The 22,834-nt window shown below is 39.5% G+C and overlaps 1 protein-coding gene across 3 annotated transcripts in view; it reads right to left on the bottom strand.

Moving 5' to 3' along the window:
* Positions 1-22,834, bottom strand: part of PSME4 (proteasome activator subunit 4) — a 114,388-nt gene that overhangs the window by 10,037 nt on the left and 81,517 nt on the right. For all 3 annotated transcript variants that reach the window (XR_004033313.1, XM_030827575.1, XM_030827576.1), the window contains 7 exons: positions 22,670-22,822; positions 15,947-16,051; positions 14,562-14,653; positions 13,700-13,831; positions 13,113-13,321; positions 11,240-11,325; positions 898-1,026 (listed from right to left, as the gene is read on the bottom strand). Coding sequence is in view for 2 of the 3 variants with exons in the window: in XM_030827575.1 (XP_030683435.1) it covers positions 898-1,026; positions 11,240-11,325; positions 13,113-13,321; positions 13,700-13,831; positions 14,562-14,653; positions 15,947-16,051; positions 22,670-22,822 (906 nt within the window). In the remaining variant the exon portion in view is untranslated. The remainder of the gene's footprint in view (positions 1-897; positions 1,027-11,239; positions 11,326-13,112; positions 13,322-13,699; positions 13,832-14,561; positions 14,654-15,946; positions 16,052-22,669; positions 22,823-22,834) is intronic.

Consider the following 22,834-nt stretch of genomic DNA (forward strand, 5'->3'; position numbering starts at 1 on the left):
GTCAGGAGTTTGAGATCGGCCTGGCCAACATGGTGAAACCCTGTCTCCGCTACAAATACTAAAATTAGCTGGGTGTGGTGGCAGGCACCTGTAATCCCAGCTACTTGGTAAGCTGAGACAAGAGAATCGCATGAACCTGGGGGGCGGAGGTTGCAGTGAGCAGACATGGGGCCACTGCATTCCAGCCTGGGCAGCAGAGCAAACTCTGTCTCAAAAACAATAACAGAAAAACCCACACAAAGGTAAAAGCAAATTTCACAAGAGATAGTCATAATTAATGGCTCCTAACTCCTCTGAGGATGGCACATTATTTTACTTTTGGTAGCAACAGTAGGGTCTGGAAAACAAATGATTAACGACTACTAAATTCTACTACAAAGAAATACCATTGTAGGTTGTTGAAAATATTTTCCAGTGTGGTTACCAAATTTAAAATGAAAGCTATGGGAAGATGTCTGCTTCTATATAACATGTGTAATGTCTGGATAAAGCTGACCGTACAGTATACTAACAATGCGGGCAGAAAATGTACAGTCAATATAGGTCTCTCTAGAATAGACCAGGTAACAGAAGTGAGCAAAACAAAGGGGAACTGGTAGAAAGGAACCACCATCTCCCTTCCTCATAAGCACTTTTTATCCAAAGCACTTAATAATGAATTAGCTATCTGCGTATTTTTGGCTTGAGTGACTTGCCCAAAGTCACAGAAGGCGGTGGCAGAGCCAGGCACAGAATCTAGGTCTGTTTCTTTGGTCAATATATATGTCTTCTCTTAGACTAAAAGAAAATTCAAAACAAAAACCAGGTGCTGTGTGCACTGCAGCTGACTGTGAAATTCTTAGAATGTAAACCAAAATCCTAATCAAAAGACATAATAAATATTATAAACACTCTTACTTGTTTTAGCACCTGAAGTACCAAAGGCACTTGATGAGGGTAAAGCAACCCCTGAGACATTAATGATAAACATAACTTTGCATCTCTTTTCAGTTCATCGTAACTATTGTCATTTTCCACTGGGGCAATCTAAAAAACAATGTAAAAAGGACAAAAATGGAAAAATAATTGCCAATTAAGTACAAAGGCATCCTACATGAGAGATAACACATCTTTAACAATTTTTATGGAAAATTTCAAACACATAAACTAGAGAATAGTATAATGAACCCCCCATGGGCCAATCACCTCTTCAATAATGACAAACTCATAATCTTTTGTTTCATTTTTTGCTCCCCTCTGACTCCCATTCCCTAATGAAATTATTTGAAGCAAATCCCTATTTTATTCTAAATATTTTATTATGTTATTTCTAAAAGGTCTCTTAAAAAAGAATCATGTATTGGACATCATCAGGCATAAAACCTCATTACAGTTATAATATAAAATATGTGGCGGTACTCAGATTTCCCCAATTACCACATTCATGTGTTATTACAACTGGTTTTTTGAAATCAGGTTTAAGGTAATGACCACATACTGTACTTACTTGGTAGGTTTCATAAATCTCTTTCAATGCATATATTCCCCCTACTATCTTAAAGTCCCTTGCTCTGTATTTTTTTCCTCAGGGAAAAAAAGCTGTGTCTGTTGTTTTGTAGTTTCCCCCACTGTGGCCTTCCCTGACTGCATCCCTGCAGTGGTATTCCTTGGCCCCAGTAAGTCTTATAAATTGGCTATTAGATGTAAAGGTCTGACTTTATTGAAGTTTCACCTTTTTGGGCACAACATAAGTGGCGCTGTGTGTTTCTTTCATTGATATTTAGTTTTGTCTTTCTGTGAGAATCCATTATAAAAAGAGAGATTTGCGAAACGGTCATTCCTTCTTCATTATTAGCTAGAATACTTACATATATAAAAGCTTTCCCTCATTTGGAATAATGATTTCCCTTCTGTCCTCCAAAAGTAAATAACAATTTTTAAAAGACTATCATTATGAATTCCAACAAATCTGATGGCTGTAGCCACTGTCATTCTTTTTTTTTTTTTTTTTTTTTTTTAAGACAGGGTCTTGCGCTGTAGCCCAGGCTGGAGTGTAGTGGCACAACCATGGCTCACTGTAGCCTCAACTTTCTGGAGTCGGTGATCCTCCCACCTCAGCCTTCTGGGTAGCTGGGACCACAGGCATGCACCACTGTGTCCAGCTATTTTTTTTTTTTTTTTAATTTATTGTAGAGACAGAATCTCACTATGTTGCCCAGATTGGTCTCAAACTCCTGGGCTTGAGCAATCTTCCTGCGCTGGCCTCCCAAAGTGCTGAGATTACAGGCATGGGCCACTGTACCCAGTATCCATATTTGTTTTAATGAAGAAATCAGGTTTGTCTGGTACCATACTTTGATTATGAATGTATGCTGTTTGATGCCTTAAATTCGTTTTAAATATTTAAAAAATATACCCTTACACATTCAGGAGGGGAAAGCTTTAATAAAGTTTGCTAAGGGACTCTGGGGTGCTAAGTTGGAGGGATCTCATGAGGCCAGCATGGTAACAGAGCAAGATCCTGTCTCTAAAAAAAAAAAAAAAAAAAAATTAGCTGGGCTTGGTGCCACATGCCTATAGTCCTTGGGAGGTTGAGGTGGGAAGATTGCTTGAGCCCAGGAGTTCAAGGTTACAGTGAGCTATGATCACAGCACTGCACTCTAGCCTGGGTGACAGAGTGATACCCTGTCTCTTGAAAAAAATAAAGTTTGCTAAGGGAAATTATTTCTATCAAATACTAGACAAACTATCATAGTGAATTAATACACTCAGCTTGAAACTGTTGTTAAAAAAAATTGTTCTGACATTTGTTAAAATTGTAAGGAAAACTTTATTCAGAGACATCAGGGTAGGGGGATTCCTCCTAAACCAACTTAAGGGGATTCCTTCAAAAGGTAGAATAGGGTGATCAGATACCAAGGGCGGGGGATTCATTCTAAACTAGATTAGAGACAGTCTTGCTAAAACTGGACCAAAGACAGACAGGCAAAGACAGAGCCCGAGGATGAGATCTAGTCAGAAAGAGGGCTCAGAGGAGTTGACTTAAGTTTGGTCAAGGAGAGTCTTTGTCGTAACAAAGGCATGATTCAGTTCTTTTTTTGTTACAGGCATGCAAAGACATTTCATAATGCTGAGTTTTAAATATTTTACCTCAGTTAATATAATCCTCGGTATTTTAGAATAAAAATTATTTCTTTTTGCAAATTAAAACCATACTGAGTTATATGTTTTCACATGTTCTACTGGGAAAAATCGGGATGTTTAATATCATACTGTAAAAGTGAGTCTCTGAGGAAATAACCAATAAAGAGGGGTGTGGAGCAGCATCTAGCTAAAGCACATATTCATTTACTTTCTACTGGCTGTTGCGGGAAGTCAGGGACCCCAAATGGAGGGACAAGCTGAAGCCATGGCAGAAGAACATAAATTGTGAAGATTTCATGGATATTTATTAGTTCCCCAAATTAATACTTTTATAATTTATTATGCCTGTCTTTACTGCAATCTCTGAACATAAATTGTGAAGACTTCATGGACACTTATCACTTCCCCAGTCAATATTCTTGTGATTTCCTATGCCTGTCTTTACTTTAATCTCTTAATTCCATCATCTTCATAAGCTGAGGATGAATGTCGCCTCAGGACCATGATAATTGCGTTAACTGCACAAATTATTTAAACAATATGAAATCTGGGCACCTTGAAAAAAGAACAGGATAACAGCAATGTTCAGAGAACAAAGGAGATAACCTTAAACTCTGGCTGCCTGTGAGCCTGGCAGAACAGAGCCATATTCCTCTTCTTTCAAAAGCAAATAGGAATATCGCTGAATTCTTTTTCTCAGCAAGGAACATCCCTGAGAAAGAGAATGCGTTCCTAGGGGGAGGCCTCTGAAATGGCCGCTTTGGGGATGGCTGTCTTTTACAGTCATAGCTAAGGGATGAAATAAGCCCCGGTCTCCCGTAGCGCTCCCAGGCTTATTAGGATGAGGAAATTTCCGCCTAATAAATTTTGGTCAGACCAGTGGTCTGCTCTGAAACCCAGTCTCCTGATAAGATGTTATCAATGACAATGCGTGCCCAAAACTTCATTAGCAATTTTAATTTCGCCCCGGTCCTGTGGTTCTGTGATCTCGCCCTGCCTCCATTTCCTTTGTGATATTTTATTACCTTGTGAAGCATTTGATCTCTGTGACCCACACCCTATTCATATTCTCCCTCCCCTTTTGAAAATCACTAATAAAATCTTGCTGGTTTTACAGCTCAGGGGCATCACGGAACCTGCCGACATGGGATATCTCCCCCGGACACCCAGCTTTAAAATTTCTCTCTTTTGTACTCTGTCCCTTTATTTCTCAAACCAGCCGGCACTTAGGGAAAATAGAAAAGAACCTATGTGAAATATCGGGGGTGAATTTCCCTCGATACTGGCAATGTATGTCTACCCTCCTACCTCAAAGATATACTGGCAAACATATGAAATGTCTACACAAATATCTACATTGTAGCACTATTTCAAAAGCACAACATTGGAAATAATTCAAATATCTATTGGATCTGGAGAGTGTCTGGTTAAATAAACTTTAGTACATCCTTGTAGTTTAGATATCCTATCATATGAATCATTCCTATTGTTATAAAGTAATCCCTTAAAAATCTCTTCGGAAAAAAGGCAAAAGCAAAATGAAATAAGCGAACCTCACTGTTTATCTGGCTGGCAAGAAACATACTTAAGAGCAGTGACTTTTAAAACAGGGTAATATAATGCTTTGTGGGATGTATAAAAATCAAATTTAGAGTAACTGTCAACAGGAACCAAGAGTTTTCACATGAGAGGTAAAAGATATAAAAATACAAGTGGTTAAATAAAATCTTAGTAATCCCAAATTTGAATTGAAAATGCCAGTACAAGCTATTTCTCTTAGAAAATTTGCTGTGTCTACCAAATAAGCCCAGAAACACTAATCAACTCAGTAACAATGAATACCCCTTGAGCCCGGGAGACTGAGGCTGCAATGAGCTATGATCGTGCCACTGCACTCCAACCTGGGTGACAGAGCAAGACCCCATCTCAAAAAAAAAAAAAAAAAAAAAGTAAAAGGAAATAACATTGAACGTTAATTATTGAACATCAATTGGTGCGATGTCAGAACACATTATTTTTTATCCCTGGCATGTGACCAAAATTACTTTATGAATTTAATTCAATTCCATTAGGAATTGTGTTTTGAAAGGTTAAAAAAAATTACGGAAGTATAAACTTGACAAGGAGATTCAAAACCCTGCCTTGGTGTGGAGGAAGAATATGGTGGAAGTAATTTAACCACATCTCCAAAATGGCAGGACATCCATAGCAAAGTAACTTAAGTTGGAAAATAAAAAAATGAGCAGTATAAGGGTATTTCTTTAGAGACAAAGAGGTGTGCAAAAGCTTAAAAGCGGTAAACTTGGGCTGGGCAGAGTGGATGATGCCCGTAATCCTAGCACTTTGGAGGCCAATGTATGAGGAGCACTTGAAGCCAGGAGTTTGAGAGCAGCCTGGGCCACTACAAGTGAGACCCCGTCTCTACAAAAAATAAAATTAGGTGGAGTGGTGGTGCTGGCACACGAAGGTAATTCCAGCTACACAAGAGACAGAGGTGGGAGGATCGCTTGAGCCCAGGAGTTTGAGGCCATCCTGGACAACATAGTGAGATATCGTCTCTTAAGAAAAAAAAAAATGCAGATACATCTCTTTTGCCCAGCAATTTTACACCTAGGAAGTATCCTACAAATATGCTCACATGTGCAAGATACTTAAGAAGAGCCAGAGGTTCCACCAACAGAAAACTGGTTAAGTTTTTAAATGATGGTACAATTTAGTCATAAAAAGAGGCAATTTTGTGTAATGATATGAAAAGATGGACATGATATACTGAGTTAAAAACCAAAATCACCTTGCAGAATTAAGTAGTTGTTATTCAGAAAACAATTTCACAAACACATTTGTAGGGTAAAGCAGAGGCGACACATTCATAGTCAAAGGTATAAAAGGACATACACCAACAAAGTCAGGGTACAAATGGTAAATATTCAACAGTTCAAATCTCTAGGCATTACAGGTGGAGTTGTTTTCCTGGTCATTTTATTCACACTCACGGTACATATGAGGTGATTTAGAGTTTGGGTAGTTAACTGTGGTATAAAAAAGAAGACATTCATTTACTGGCAAGGTCTATTACCACCAGAATTTAAGATGACTCACTTCGTCTGTTGAATCAGCAGTCTCTCTTCCTACTGTTATGAAAAAAATGTATTTTTCTAATGAAATTAAGACACAATATTCTCAAGTACAGCATGGGTGAAAATGTTCTACTAAAAACAGTAAAATGCTAAAATCCAATAGATAAATTTCACCAGATAGATTATATACTAAACTATGTTAACCAGTAGAAAATGCTGTTCATTTAGTTAGCAAAGGAATCACCTTATATTTTTCTCCTGATTATTGAAAAAAATAGTTTTTCTAAAGAAATACCATCAATGTGAGGTGACTGTATCCAATGTACCACAATATCTGTACATTCTTCTCTAAGTTTTACATATGCAAAACTACAGTGGTGGTTGATGAGCATTTTCTGAAGTTTGAAACGTAGGATAAAATACCTCTCTGACCACCACCATTTGAGCCCTTAATTGTTCCAAATTAAAATACAGTTAAAGATTAGTAAAATAATAAGTATGTACTTTACCACTGTGCTTTCTGCTTTACAGGTATGTCATTTCATCCTTCTAACAGTTCTGTGAGGGATACTGATATTAAACTCACACTCTTTACATAGGAGACAAGTTCAGAAGCCTGTGCAAGGTCACAAAGAAAGCACCTGTCACAGGCAGAATATTTTTTTTTTTTTTTGGACTGTCTCCCAGCTAGAGCACAGTGGCGAGATATGGCTTACTGCAGCCTCCGCCTCCAGGGTTCAAATGATTCTCCTGCCTCAGCCCCCTGGGTAGCTGGGACAACACTGTCTGCCACCACGCCTGGCTAATTTTTGTATTTTTAGTAGAGATGGGGTTTCACCATGTTGTTCGGGCTGGTCTCAAACTCCTGATCTCAAGTGATCTGCCCGCCTCAGCCTCCCAAAGTGCTGGGATTACAGGCATGAGCCACTGTGCCCAACCTAAATGCAGGATTTTAAACTAGGACTCGATTTACCCGAAAGCCAGGACTTTGTAAGCTATTCTTGGTTGGAAAACCTCTTCCTTTAATCTTAAGAATATGAAGACTCTTAGATCAGAATAGGCAAGTTTATATATAGATATATATAAATATAAATTTAATACATATATATTTCAGGGTTTTTTATGGATATAAAACTGCTTTTTATGGGATAGGATAAATAAGATTTTTAACAGAACAACCAGTGTACCATATGTTTCTTACAACAATGTGTTAGCTGAAGTAGATCCAGCATTTTCACTTCTGGTGATTTATTCTATAAAAAATATGTGCAAAGTGCAAAAGATACGTATAAGATGTTCACTGTATCATTAATGAAGAGGAACATGTCTACAGTGTTTACCATGTGTCTGATGCTGCTTTAAGCACTTCACATTTGAAAGTACCCCTTATTCTCTCAATTTAGGATGCAATATCTTTTAATCTAAACTCTTGCTATTTGCTAATGGCAACCCAGGAAATGGAAAATACACATAATTCCTTGTTATCAGACTCAGCCACCTACTCCTCAATTTGGACAATGAGGGACATGTATTAACTCATATAATCCTCGTAACATCCTTAGGAGATGGGTGGTATCATGATCCCCATTTTACTGATGAGAAGGGTAAAGTTCAGAGGGGTTGAATTAGATGCCCATGATTACATAAGTAGTTCATGGGCCATGGAGATGAATTTGATACAAGCAGCCTGGCTGAAAACTTCACGCTGTTGATGACTCCGCTCACTGCCTCTTGTTGTCTACCTGGTGAACAACTGTCATAAAACCAAACATCTACTACTAGAGAGCAAAGGATATTAAATTCTAAAAGCCACATAAGGAATAACGAGTATTCACTTACTGACGTGGAAAGGTACATACAATATATTCATTAGGTTCATAAAAGGGAAGCTGCGGAGCTACTGGCATGACTCTACTGACAAACAACTGTGTAGGAAAATAACATTTGAGGAAATACAAAAAATATATATAAATATAAATAATATAAATACCAATAAAACTATGAACAGTGGCTGTTATCATACACAATTAGTCTTGTCAGTCTATCTTACACTTTTATGAATATGTGCTGCTTTTATAAACTCACAATAATTTTAAGAAAAAAAGATTAATGGTAATAGTAGTTTATGAATATTTCCCTCCAACTTTTTTTTTTTTTTTTTTTTTTTTTGAGACGGAGTCTTTCTCTGTCCCCCAGGCTGGAGTGCAGTGGCGCGATCTCGGCTCACCACAACCTCCACCTCCTGGGTCCACGCCATTCTCCTGCCTCAGCCTCCCGAGTAGCTGGGACTACAGGTGCCCGCCAACACGCCCAGCTAATTTTTTGTATTTTTAGTAGAGACGGGGTTTCACCGTGTTAGCCAGGATGGTCTCGATCTCCTGACCTCGTGATCCGCCCGCCTCAGCCTCCCAAAGTGCTGGGATTACAGGCTTGAGCCACCGCGCCCGGCCTTCCCCTCCAACTTTCTAAGTTTTCTCTCAAAAGGCATTTATTTCTTTTAAAAAGGAGAGAAATTAAACTTACACTGTTACTGAAATTTTCCACAAGCTTCAAAGTAATGAAATTGTTTTTTATTAAATTAGGAATGGGAGACCAAAAATAGTGGCTCACACCTGTAATCCTAGCACTTTGGAAGGCTACAGTGGGAGGACCATTGGAGACCAATTTAGACAACATGAGACCCCATCTCTACAAAAATTTTTGAGAAAATTAGCCAGGCATGGTTATGCACGCCCGTAGTCCCAGCTACTCAGGAGGCTGAGGCAGGAGGATTGCTTGTGCCCAGGAGATTGAGGCTGCAGTGAGCCATGACTGCACCACTGCAGTGAGACTGTCTCAAAAAAAGGGGGTGGGGGGTGGGGGTGGGGTCCATGTGATAAGCTGCCATTCACTGGTCTCTCCTCTGATATGAATGTTGTTGACCATCCACAATCAAGAAAGGTGATGTGGGTTTTAAACTTTGGACAGTTGAAAATAATCTAGTCCTCTTAAACGGTTCTAATTTAGTTCATATAAAGTAAGTTATAAGGCATATGCTAACTGAATCATCTCTATTTGTTGTGTTCTCATCACCCTAACCTGCGAATGTTGGCTCAATTCTTGTATTTCTTTTTTTTTTTTTCCATCTACACCCATTCCCTTGATGATCTCATTCAATTTCATGGTTTTAAATACCATCTCTGTTGATGACATTTAAGTCTGTACCACCAGGCTGCACTATTCCACTGAACTCTGAATGTTTACCCATTATCTTCACTTATAAAAGCATCTTCACTTATAAGTCTTATAAGCATTTGAAATATGTTGGAAAGGGAATTTCTGACCTCCTCCTTCAACTCCTTCTGTGCTCCTCTCATGGTTTAGTAAACAGGTTTCTTTTAAATGCCTCTCTTTATCCTCACACTCTACACATCTGATTTATGTGCAAAACAACTATGATGTGATGCCTGTGTACCTCTGGCCCCATTCAGCATGATGGCCTAGTATAAGTATATCCTCAACATTAGTATATCCAGGTGAGAAGTTAGGCTTGTCAATGGTAACTTATATCATACAGCTTTCTTTTCTTTTCTTTTGAGATGGAGTCTTGCTCTGTTGCCAGGCTGGAATGCAGTGGCACGATCTCAGCTCACTATAACCTCCACCTCCCGGGTTCAAGCGATTCTCCTGCCTCAGCCTCCCGAGTAGCTGGGACTACAGGCGTGCACCACCATGCCCAGCTAATTTTTGTATTTTTAGTAGAGACGGGGTTTCACCATGTTGGCCAGGATGGTCTCGATCTCGACCTCGTGATCCACCCGCCTTGGCCTCCCAAAGTGCTGGGATTATAGGCGTGAACCACCACACCCGGCCTCTATCATACAGGTTTCTAATGATCTAAGCTTTTTCATAAACTTCAAGTGGATTCAAATCATCCTTCTACCAACCTCACTCTTACATACTTGCCTGTATTTGTTCTGAATGAAAGAAAAGGAATGGAACCCCAGCTATCCTAACAATCAGTGCACATTATGAATTTATCAATGTTCTACATCTGCTTGGTATGTGACAGAGGAAAAACACATAAGTACTAGGCAGACAAATCCTACATACACCAAAGACCTATAGGTAAGAAGGACCTATATACTAGCAGCTACTGTCTACTTTTATACCCCAAAAGATCCCAGGGACATTCATGGGTATCATCCTCTGCATGGCATTCTTATAAGTATTTTAGTAGTACAATCTTTGAAAGTTACTGGTACAGTTAACTGTTTGAAATTTCCTAAAGACGAAATATACTATAGCAAATCAAAAGTTTAGCATGCCATTTGTTAACAATAATAAGGGTCCTCCTCCTTAGATAATAATAACTGTACTGATGAATAATGTCAAAAAGTGGTGATGTTTATGCCAAGCCTTTCGAATGTACAATTAACACTGTTTTCCTAACCACAGCCAACCATATCATTATTGCAAACTATGATTTTGGAAACTAATGAGTCAACCTGTGACCTTAGTTCCACTAGCTGCATCCCCTGAGTAGATGATTAGATAAAACCACCTCAAGCCATGCCTTTCATTAACAAAATGTCATTATATGATACCAGAGGCAAATGATTTCCTGCAGATATTTGTTAGAAACAGTTATAGGGCCCTTTAACGTTGCAAAATAAACACAATATACTGAACATTTTCATTTGTAGATTATATTAGTAAAGAAGTCAGAAATGGCTATATTAAAAAATTTCTTTGTAGCTTTTCTTTTAACTGTCAATAGTTCCTCTAATCTGCTATTACTCAGAAATTAGCTACCAGGTAAAACAATATTCTGTTAAATTTTCATGTAGCTGTCAAAATCCTGCTGTCACCTAATATTAAAACACAATTTCAACAAATATTAAACCACTATCACCTAATGATTCTCCTGTGACCATTCTACTTTTCAGAGATCCAATCAAAATTCACACTGTCTGAAGAACTTCAACCATCTGATGATGAACACAAATTCCTTATGAAGGTCAAAATGAGATGCATTCTTAATTTCAGCAAAACCTTACCTTAAAAAACAAAGGTAGAAGCTGAAGTTGTTCTGTAACTGCTGTAGAAAAGGATCTTCCTGCACTTGCCATCAGCCATTTCAATACTATTTTGAAAACAAAGATGCAGAGTAAGTCTTTACTATCCATTTACAGACCACAAAGTAGAACAATATTGTAATGTTATTCTCATACAGCCACTCTGACAGCTCTTCGGTGCTATGAAAGAGATCATCTATGTTACTTCATAAATTAGACACTTATTCAGAAGCAGTATAACAGCACCCAAAATAAAATTTAAAACTTCTGTGCATAAAAAGACACTATCCAGAGAGTAGAAAGACAACCCACCGAATACAAGAAAATATTTCTAAATTGTGTATCTGATAAGGGATTGATATTAGAATAAATAAAGAACTAAAACTCAAAAACAACAAAACAATCTAATTCAGAAATGGGCTGGGTACAGTGGCTCATGCCTGTAATTCTAGCACTTTTGGAGGCCAAGGCAGGAGGATCCCTTGAGCTCAGGAGTTCAAGACCAGTCTGGGCAACATATGGAGACCCCTGTCTCTAGAAAATATTTAAAAATTAGCTGGGTGTGGTGTTGCACACCTGTAGTCCCAGCTACTCAGGAGGCTGAGGTGGGAGGATCTCTTGAGCCCCGGAGGTTAAGGCTGCAGTAAGCAGCCTGGACGACAGAGTGAAAGGCAGCAGAGGGGTGGGTAATGAACGACATGAGTAGATATTTCTCCAAACAAGAAATACGAATGGCTAATAAAGATTCTTTTTTTTTTTTTTTTTTTTTTTTGAGACAGAGTCTCGCTCTGTCGCCCAGGCTGGAGTGCAGTGGCGTGATCTCGGCTCACTGCAAGCTCCGCCTCCCGGGTTCGCGCCATTCTCCTGCCTCAGCCTCTCCAAGTAGCTGGGACTACAGGCGCCCGCCACCACGCCCGGCTAGTTTTTTGTATTGTTAGTAGAGACGGGGTTTCACCGTGGTCTCCATCTCCTGACCTCGTGATCCGCCCGCCTCGGCCTCCCAAAGTGCTGGGATTACAAGTGTGAGCCACCGCGCCCGGCCAAAGGTTCTTGAAATATCAGTAATCATTAGGGAAATGCAAACCAAAATCACAAGATACCTCTTCATACCCACTAAGATGGCTATACTTTAAAAAAGCAAGCAAACAAACAGAAAACAAGTGGTGAGAACACGGAACCCTTGTGCATTTGCTGACTGGAATGTAAAATGGTGCAGCTGCTGCGGAGAAGAGTCTGGCAGCTCTTCAAAAACTTAAGCACAGAAATACTACATGGTCTAACAATTCCACTTCTAGGTACATACCCTAAAGAACTGAAAGCAGGAACTCAAACAGGTACTTATACAAACATCAATGTTCAGAGAAGCATTAGTCACAATAGCCAAAGGTGGAAACCCAAATATCCAGCAAACAGATGAATGGGTAACAGATTAATGACAAAACATGATTCAGAAATTCATTCATTCAACTTGAAAATACTATGTAACATGAAATAAGCCAGACACAAAAAAGACTTATGATTCAACTTATATGACCTACCTAGAATGGGCAAATTCAGAGATGGAAAGTAGACAGTGGTTACAAAGGATGAGGGGAGGGAAAATGAGGAGCTGTTGTTAAAGGGTACAGAGTTTCAGTTTTGTATGATGAAGAGGATTCTAGAGATAAATGGTGGTGATGGTTGCACAAGGGTGTGAATGTACTTAATGCCACTGAACTGCACACTTAAAAATGGTTAAAATAGTAAATTTTTCATTATGTCTATTTTACCACAATAAAAAATGCGGTGGAAAAAACTCCACAGGATAATCAAATAAATGTTTTCAACTGAGTTTCTACTAATTTTATCCACTCACTGGTTTTCAAGAGTTTAATGCCCTGAGTTCGTTCATCTTCTTCACCAATTCCATTTTCTTCCATAACATGGTTCTGAATTTCTTCATCCACATCCATGAGAGGTTTCAATTTCTCCAGAATTCGAGCAGTAAACTCAGGGACATGAGGCGATATGGTTGGTGTGGTATTTGGCAAAGATACATCTATCATGAATATGTAGGTCAGCACACTGCAAAATAAAATACTTAATAATAGGAAGAGGTGCCACATAAATAAAAATGAGGTTCAAAAGTTATGACCCAATCAAAGTAAACTGTCCCAAGACAATTCCTGGGGTGGGTCTTAGATTATGCCTGTGGGTAAAAGAAGCCTTATAATTAAGGGGTGTTAACACTTAGGTGTTGTGACTGCTCATCTCTGGCTTCTGAGCACACTGCTGTCCTAGTTTACATTCAGAGTGTTTCATCGTTTCCCACGACACAATAGCAAACAATTTGAGAAAGACACCATGAAACCCACTGACAACATAACCAGCATGTATTAGCTATTACAATTAAAAAAAAAACAAAGAACTCAAGAGGTATACCACAGAGAAAACAGTACCTACCTTCCTATTCTTTCTCTGACATTTTTGTAAACCTGGGTGAGTTTGGGTTCCAAGTACTTCAGTAGTCTGTGCAATAGTTCAGGCACTCTCCATTCTTGCTGGGCAAGGCCACCTTGTAGTACATAAAGTCGACTAAAATTAAAGCATCGTAGTGTTATATTGGAGGCCCTTTCTGCCTTTACATATTGACAGTATGGACAGCCAATATCTGTATTTCACTTAAAGCTTTTTCGTTTTCTCACCGAATAAATACTACAATATCCACAACTCAAAATAGCCTCTTTATGAAGATTTTATTTTTCCTCTATCATTTTCTCTGTATTTGCATTTCATCTCCACTACTAGACAACTGAAAGAAATACTGACTTAAGAATACTCGCCGACTAATATTTAAACATCAGAATTCAAGTTTTCTCATTAATTAAGTGCTTCTTCTTTTTAATGAAATTATCCATATTACTATTGTCTAACTTTCTACAGCACCATATGCCCCAACCAAGGCAGTTTTTCCTTGAAATGATTACTCTCTCTTTCTATCTTTTTAACAGGAAAAAGTGAAAAATAAGATGTGATGAAGACACAAAAGTACAAAAGACAATTCCAATAAAATATGTGACAGCAAAGAATGCTGACTCTAATTTGTGTTTAAATTGCTCAGGTTGCCTACATCTCACTTACTTGTCCAACTAATAAATAACTCTTATTAAGTATCACATGTTATATGGAACCAGATCACATCACCTTCCAGAAGAAAGTAATTACTTCATCTAGACTTTACAAGTAGAGACCATTCATTTCCATTTATACATACGTTAACACAAAACCTTTTGTGTTAACCTCATAGGTTTTTAAAAAAATTTACCATGCATCTACAAAGGATCCTCCTTCACCACTCAATGGTGATTCCAACAGCAGTTCAAAAAGCCAGTGAAGTTTCCGGGGATCTCTGCTTTCCTGTGTTTAAAATATGATGTAACAGTTAAACAGGGGACATTTATTTATTTATTCTGTAAATAAGTCATACTCAGTTATTTAATTTAATTTTATTTTTGAGGCTAGGTCTAACTCTGTTGCCCAGGCTGGAGTGAAGTGGTATGATTACCTCCCAGGCTCAAGTAATCCACCCGCCTCGGCCTCTCAAGTAGCTGGGACCACAGGCATGCGCCACTATGCCTGGCTAATTTTTTATTTTTTGTAGAGACAGTGTATCCCTATGTTGCCCAGGCTGGTCTCCAACTCCTGGCCCCAAGCGATCTTCCTGCCTCAGCCTCCCAAAGTTCTGCGATTAAAGTTGAGAGCTAGTGCACCCAGCCATATTCAATTATTTTAGAAATACTAAAAACATATATAAGTATAGTCGCCCCTTGGTATCTGTGGCAGATTGGTTCCAGAACTCCCTTAGGATACCAAAATCCACAGATGTTCAAGTCTCTGAAGAAAATGGTGTAGTATTTACATACAACCTATGCACATCCTCCTGTATACTTCAAATCTTCTCTAGAGTATTTGTAATACCTAATACAATGTAAATGCTATGTAAATAGTTGTTATACTGTATTGTTTAGGGAATAATGACAAGAAAAAAAAATCTGAACAGGTTCACTATAGACACAACCATCCCCCCACCCCCTTCTGAAATATTCTCCATCTCCTCAGGTTGGCTGAAACCACAGATGTGGAACTCATGGACATGGAGGGCTGACTGTATAGAAGAAGAAAATCAAACTAAAACTGATAGGTGACTCAAATTCAAATGTGACTATCGTAGTTCAAGTTAACAGTGAGAAAACTGTTGTTAGCTAAATGGATCATCTTCAATCAAAGTACACAAGCTATGGACATATCTGGTATAAAAAATAATACCTATAACTCTGTATTATGTGGCTTTTACTATATGTAAGTGACATTTCCAAATACATGATTGTCACTTAATTTTAAATGCATTACCACAGCAGAGAAGATATAATAATCACTTAAGAGTTACTTCTCAAGACTTATTTGAAAGGCTGAATAGAGCCATCTCCAATTACATAAGATGACAAAAGCACGAACAAACTTTCAAGATGCAAGAAGTGAGTTACCTCACTTAGAATAATAGTCTCTAATCCCACGGAAATAAAAAATAAAAATTTAAAAACAGAACCCAAAACGATTTAAGAAGTGTTATGAGATTTCACACACTTTGAGAGACAGTATCAAATAGTTTGAATAGATCAGTTAGACAAAGAAAGATGTAGGGTAACTTACACAGGATGTTGCTATACAAGCTCCCCAGTCATTATAAGTTTCTACGGTAATATTGGACAGTGCTGTTCTAAGCAGAGGGCACAGAAGCTCCCAAAGCTTCTCCACCTAATCAAAACAAAATATATGGGTAAGAGTTAATGACACTCAGAATATTTTTCTTCAAATATCTTTCTTTGCCTGGAAATGTATACACATATAGATATATCATTTAAATTATTTTTGAGACATGGTCTCATGCTATTGCCCAGGCTGGAGTGCAGTGGCACGATCATACCTCGACGTCGCCTTAGGCTTCCGAGCTCAAGTGATCCACTCGCTTCAGCCTTCCAAGGAGCATGGACTATAGGTGTGTGCCACAATGCCCTGCAATTTTTTTACTTTTTGTAAAAACAGGATCTTGCTATGTTGCCCAGGCTGCTCTTGAACTCCTAGTCTCAAGCAATCCTCTCATCTTGGCCTCCCAAAGTGCTGGAATTATAGGCATGAGCTAGCATGCCTGGCCCTAATCATTTTTTAGAGCAACCAAATAATCCAGCAAAGTACATTATCACCATACATATCCAGGTACAGGTGAAATTTTTTTCCCAAAAAATATTCAGAAAAGAGTAAATACTTTGCATGGCTCTTTAACAAATATCTCTTGGCTGGGTGCAGTGGATCCTGCCTGTAATCCGAGAACTTTGGGAGGCCAAGGCAGGGGGATCACTTGAGATCAGGAGTTCGAGACCAACCTGGCCACATGGCGAAACCATGTCTCTACAAAAAAAATAAAAATTAGCTGAGCATAGTGGCACATGCCTGTAATCCCAACTACCCGGGAGGCTGAGGCAATAGAATTGCTTGAACCTGGGAGACAGAGGTTGCAGTGAGCCGAGATCATCCCACTGCACTCCAGCCTAAGCAACAGAGTGAGACTCCATCTAAAAAAACAAAACAAAACAAATATCTCATACGACTGATAAGTGTTCTTAAAAATCTTGTATAATAGTACGCTAGGCTAAACAAAACCTCAATCAAGTTTTCCATGTTTATCAAGATCATTTGATTAAACCTTAAAGCAAGAGGCAATGACATTTTAATTTAATTTAGTAATCAGCCTGAGATATAATCTTCAAATTCCAAGTCTGGGATAAACAGCCCTTAAAAACGTGTACAGTTGTACAGAGACTGCATTTACATACACAGATTTTCTCACAGGTTAATGAGCATACAAATCACCTTGAGGTCTTGATAAAATGCAGACTGATTCATCTCAAGTGCGCCTGAGATCTTACTTTCCTAAAAAGCTCCCAAGTGCTACCCCTGCTGCAGGTCCATGGACTGTATTTTAGTTAAAAAGGACATACGTTGATTTCATCATTACACATTGTGTGCATGTATCAAAATATCACATGTACGCCATAAACATGAACAGTCACTATTATTAATTTTTTAAGTTTCTAAAAAAAATTTGAATTTTTTTTTTTAAAAGAATGAATGAAGGCCAGGCACAGTAGCTCACACCTGTAATCCCAGCACTTTGGGAGGGTAAGGTAGGCGGAGTTCGAGAGCCAGGAGTTCGAGACCAGCCTGGCCACATGGAGAAACCCTGCCTCTATTAAAAATACAAACATTAGCCTGACAAGGTGGCGCATGCCTGTAATCCCAGCTACTGAGGTGGCTGAGGCATTGCTTGAACCCAGGGAGCAGAGGTTGCAGTGAGCAATGATCACACCACTGTACTCCAGCCTGGGCAACAGACTAAGACTGTCCAGAAAAAAAGAAAAAGAAGAAAGACAGACAAGGAAGATGGACAGATGGACGGATGGACAGATGGATGGAAGGACAGACGGAGGAAGGAAGGATGGAAGGAAGGAAGGAAGGAATTTTTCAATCAGCAGGAATGGTTTGAGACAAAATTTCCAGTGGCAGCACTGTTTTGATTTTATCAAAAAAAGCTTTATCTCAAAGAACATATAGGGATACGAATTATGTTTTGCAAAACAGGTAACTCAAGAGTGGCTTTAGTAGAAGATGGCCAAATAGGAACAGTTCAGTCTACAGCTCCCAGCGTGAGTGATGCAGAAGACAGGTGATTTCTGCATTTCCATCTGAGGTACTGAGTTCATCTCACTAGGGAGTGCCAGACAGTGGGTGCAGGACAGTGGGTGCAGTGCACAGTGTGCGAGCCAAAGCAGGGTGAGGCATTGCCTCACTCGGAAGTGCAAGGGGTCAGGGAGTTCCCTTTCCTAGTCAAAGAAAGGGGTGACAGACAGCACCTGGAAAATCGGATCACTCCCACCCTAATACTGCGCTTTTCCAACAGGCTTAAAAAACGGCACACCAGGAGATTATATCCCGCACCTGGCTCAGAGGGTCCTATACCCACGGAGTCTCACTGATTGCTAGCACAGCAGTCTGAGATCAAACTGCAAGGCAGCAGGGAGGCTGGGGGAGGGGTGCCTGCCATTGCCTAGGCTTGATTAGGTAAACAAAAGCAGCTGGGAAGCTCGAACTGGGTGGAGCCCACCACAGCTCAAGGAGGCCTGCCTGCCTCTGTAGGCTCCACCTCTGAGGGCAGGGCACAGACAAACAAAAAGACAGCAGTAACCTCTGCAGACTTAAATGTCCCTGTCTGACAGCTTTGAAGAGAGTAGTGGTTCTCTCAGCATGCAGCTGGAGATCTGAGAACGGGTAGACTGCCTCCACAAGTGGGTCCCTGACCCCTGACCCCTAAGCAGCCTAACTGGGAGGCACCCCCCAGTATGGGCAGACTGACACCTCACACGGCTGGGTACTCCTCTGAGACAAAACTTCCAGAGGAACGATCAGGCAGCAGCATTTGCGGTTCACCAAGATCCGCTGTTCTACAGCCACCGCTGTTCTGCAGCCACCACTGCTGATACCCAGGCAAACAGGGTCTGGAGTGGACCACTAGCAAACTCCAATAGACCTGCAGCTGAGGGTCCTGTCTGTTAGAAGGAAAACTAACAAACAGAAAGGACATCCACACCAAAAACCCTTCTGTACGTCACCATCATCAAAGACCAAAAGTAGACAAAACCACAAAGATGGGGGAAAAAACAGAGCAGAAAAACTGGAAACAATAAAAAGCAAAGCGCCTCTCCTCCTCCAAAGGAACGCAGCTCCTCACCAGCAACGGAACAAAGCTGGATGGAGAATGACTTCGATGAGTTGAGAGACGAAGGCTTCAGACAATCAAACTACTCTGAGCTACAGGAGGAAATTCAAACCAATGGCAAAGAAGTTAAAAACTGTGAAAAAAAAATTAAGACGAATGGATAACTAGAATAACCAACGCAGAGAAGTCCTTAAAGGAGCTGATGGAGCTGAAAGCCAAGGCTCGAGAACTACGTGAAGAATGCAGAAGCCTCAGGAGCCAATGCGATCAACTGGAAGAAAGGGTATCAGTGATGGAAGACGAAATGAATGAAATGAAGCGGGAAGGGAAGTTTAGAAAAAAAGAATAAAAAGAAACGAACGAAGCCTCCAAGAAACACAGGACTATGTGAAAAGACCAAATCTACGTCTGACTGGTGTACCTGAAAGTCATGGGGAGAATGGAACCAAGTTGGAAAACACTCTGCAGGATATTATCCAAGAGAACTTCCCCAATCTAGCAAGGCAGGCCAACATTCAGATTCAGCCAACATTCAGATTCAGGAAATACAGAGAACGCCACAAAGATACTCCTCGAGAAGAGCAACTCCAAGACACAGAATTGTCAGATTCACCAAAGTTGAAATGAAGGAAAAAATGTTAAGGGCAGCCAGAGAGAAACGTCGGGTTACCCACAAAGGGAAGCCCATCAGACTAACAGCTGATTTCTCGGCAGAAACTCTACAAGCCAGAAGACAGTGGGGGCCAATATTCAACATTCTTAAAGAAAAGAATTTTCAATCCAGAATTTCATATCCAGCCAAACTAAGCTTCATAAGTGAAAGAGAAATAAAATACTTTACAGACAAGCAAATGCTGAGAGATTCTGTCACCACCAGGCCTGCCCTACAAGAGCTCCTGAAGGAAGCACTAAACATGGAAAGGAACAACCGGTACCAGCCACTGCAAAAACATGCCAAAACGTAAAGACCATCAAGGCTGGGAAGAAACTGCATCAACTAATGAGCAAAATAACCAGCTAACATCATAATGGCAGGATCAAATTCACACATAACAATATTAACTTTAAATGTAAATGGGCTAAATGCTCCAATTAAAAGACACAGACTGGCAAATTGGATAAAGAGTCAAGACCCATCAGTGTGCTGTATTCAGGAAACCCATCTCATGTGCAGAGACACACACAGGCTCAAAATAAAGGGATGGAGGAAGATCTACCAAGCAAATGGAAAACGAAAAAAGGCAGGGGTTGCAATCCTAGTCTCTGATAAAACAGACTTTAAACCAACAAAGATCAAAAGAGACAAAGAAGGCCATTACATAATGGTAAAGGGATCAATTCAACAAGAAGAGCTAACTATCCTAAATATATATGCACCCAACCCAGGAGCACCCAGATTCATAAAGCAAGTCCTTAGTGACCTACGAAGAGACTTAGACTCCCACACAATAATAATGGGAGACTTTAACACCCCACTGTCAACATTAGACAGATCAACGAGACAGAAAGTTAACAAGGATACCCAGGAATTGAACTCAGCTCTGCACCAAGCGGACCTAATAGACATCTACAGAACTCTCCACCCCAAATCAACAGAATATACATTCTTTTCAGCACCACACCACACCTATTCCAAAATTGACCACATAGTTGGAAGTAAAGCTCTCCTCAGAAAATGTAAAAGAACAGAAATTACAACAAACTGTCTCTCAGACCACAGTGCAATCAAACTAGAACTCAGGATTAAGAAACTCACTGAAAACCCCTCAACTACATGGAAATTGAACAACCTGCTCCTGATTGACTACCGGGTACATAACGAAATGAAGGCAGAAATAAAGATGTTCTTTGAAACCAACGACAACAAAGACACAACATACCAGAATCTCTGGGACACGTTCAAAGCAGTGTGTAGGGGGAAATTTATAGCACTAAATGCCCACAAGAGAAAGCAGGAAAGATCCAAAATTGACACCCTAACGTCACAATGAAAAGAACTAGAAAAGCAAGAGCAAACACATTCAAAAGCTAGCAGAAGGCAAGAAATAACTAAAATGAGAGCAGAACTGAAGAAGACAGAGACACAAAAAAACCCTTCAAAAAATTAATGAATCCAGGAGCTGGTTTTTTGAAAAGATCAACAAAATCAATAGACAAATCAAAACCATCATGAGATACCATCTCACACCAGTTAGAATGGTGATCATTAAAATATCAGGAAATAACAGGTGCTGGAGAGGATGTGGAGAAATAGGAACACTTTTACACTGTTGGTGGGACTGCAAACTAGTTCAACCATTGTGGAAGTCAGTGTGGCGATTCCTCAGGGATCTAGAACTAGAAATACCATTTGACCCAGCCATCCCATTACTGGGTATATACCCAAAGGATTATAAATCATGCTGCTATAAAGACACATGCACACATATGTTTATTGCAGCACTATCCACAATAGCAAAGACTTGGAACCAAGCCAAATGTCCAACAATGATAGACTGGATTAAGAAAATGTGGCACATATGCACCATGGAATACTATGCAGCCATAAAAAATGAAGATGTCCCTTTGTAGGGACATGGATGAAACTGGAAACCATCATTCTCAGCAAACTATCGCAAGGACAAAAAACCAAACACTGCATGTTCTCACTCATAGGTGGGAACCGAACACTGAGAACACACAGATACAGGAAGGGGAACATCACATTCCGGGGACTGTTGTGGGGTGGGGGGAGGGGAGAGCATTAGGAGATATACCTAATGCTAAATGACGAGTTAATGGGTGCAGCACACCAACATGGCACATGTATACATATGTAACAAACCTGCACATTGTGCACATGTACCCTAAAACTTAAAGTATAATATTAAAAAAAAAAAGGAGTGGCTTTAGTAATGTAACAGATGACAAGAATACATGTGACATTTTAAAATAAAATTGTTTCTTGTAAGCAAAAGTGTTTGCAGTCCTCCTAAAAGTTGACCAAAAAACCCTATTTGTGTCATCTCTTTGACAAAATAGTGGTCTACCTTATGTTCAGCTGGTCCTGACATTTGACCAGGTTATTTTTAGTCTGGTGTATTTTGCTCACGAACTAACCTTAAAGGCAGGTGTGTGAAAACTAAATCTTACAATTAAAAAGAGGGATACTCTAAAAGGGAGAGTCAAACTCCAACTGTCTAGAAGACTGGGCAAGTAATATAAATGATAAGGAGGCTAAGAGAAAGGACTTAATGAGAAGCTGGAATGGCTTAATGAAGGGAGAAGCACACTTGCACCACCAGCAGAGTGACACAGTGCAATAATGTAGGACCAGTGTTCCAGGATCTTCCTCTTTTTCCAGAAACTGGAATTCCTTTTTCCTTTTTTTTAATTTTTTCCCCCAATGTGGATAAAAACTTCAAAAATTTAAAGATAGTAAATGTTCCTAGAGACCATTAGGCTGTAATCTGTAATCAAAAGCAATGTCTACATATCGGCATATTTCATATCACTGAACATTTCATATTTTAATTATCAGTATCTAATGTGTTGGGAATTGCCACTAAAATGGGTAACATAGCTTTAACAGGAAATGTTCTGTACAAATATTAATACATCACCTTTTCAAATGTCCAATGCTTAGAACCTCTGATTAAACCAGCTATAATTTCTGCAACACATCGCTGGGTGCTTTCGTGTGAATCCGCAACCAAACGTTCTAAATGGGGCTTCAGAACTGGCAGGAAAGCATCATCAAAATTCCTGAATATACCCTTTAAAAGAAA

This window comes from Nomascus leucogenys, chromosome 14, assembly GCF_006542625.1.
Source record: "Nomascus leucogenys isolate Asia chromosome 14, Asia_NLE_v1, whole genome shotgun sequence".
Classification (NCBI taxonomy): domain Eukaryota; kingdom Metazoa; phylum Chordata; class Mammalia; order Primates; family Hylobatidae; genus Nomascus; species Nomascus leucogenys.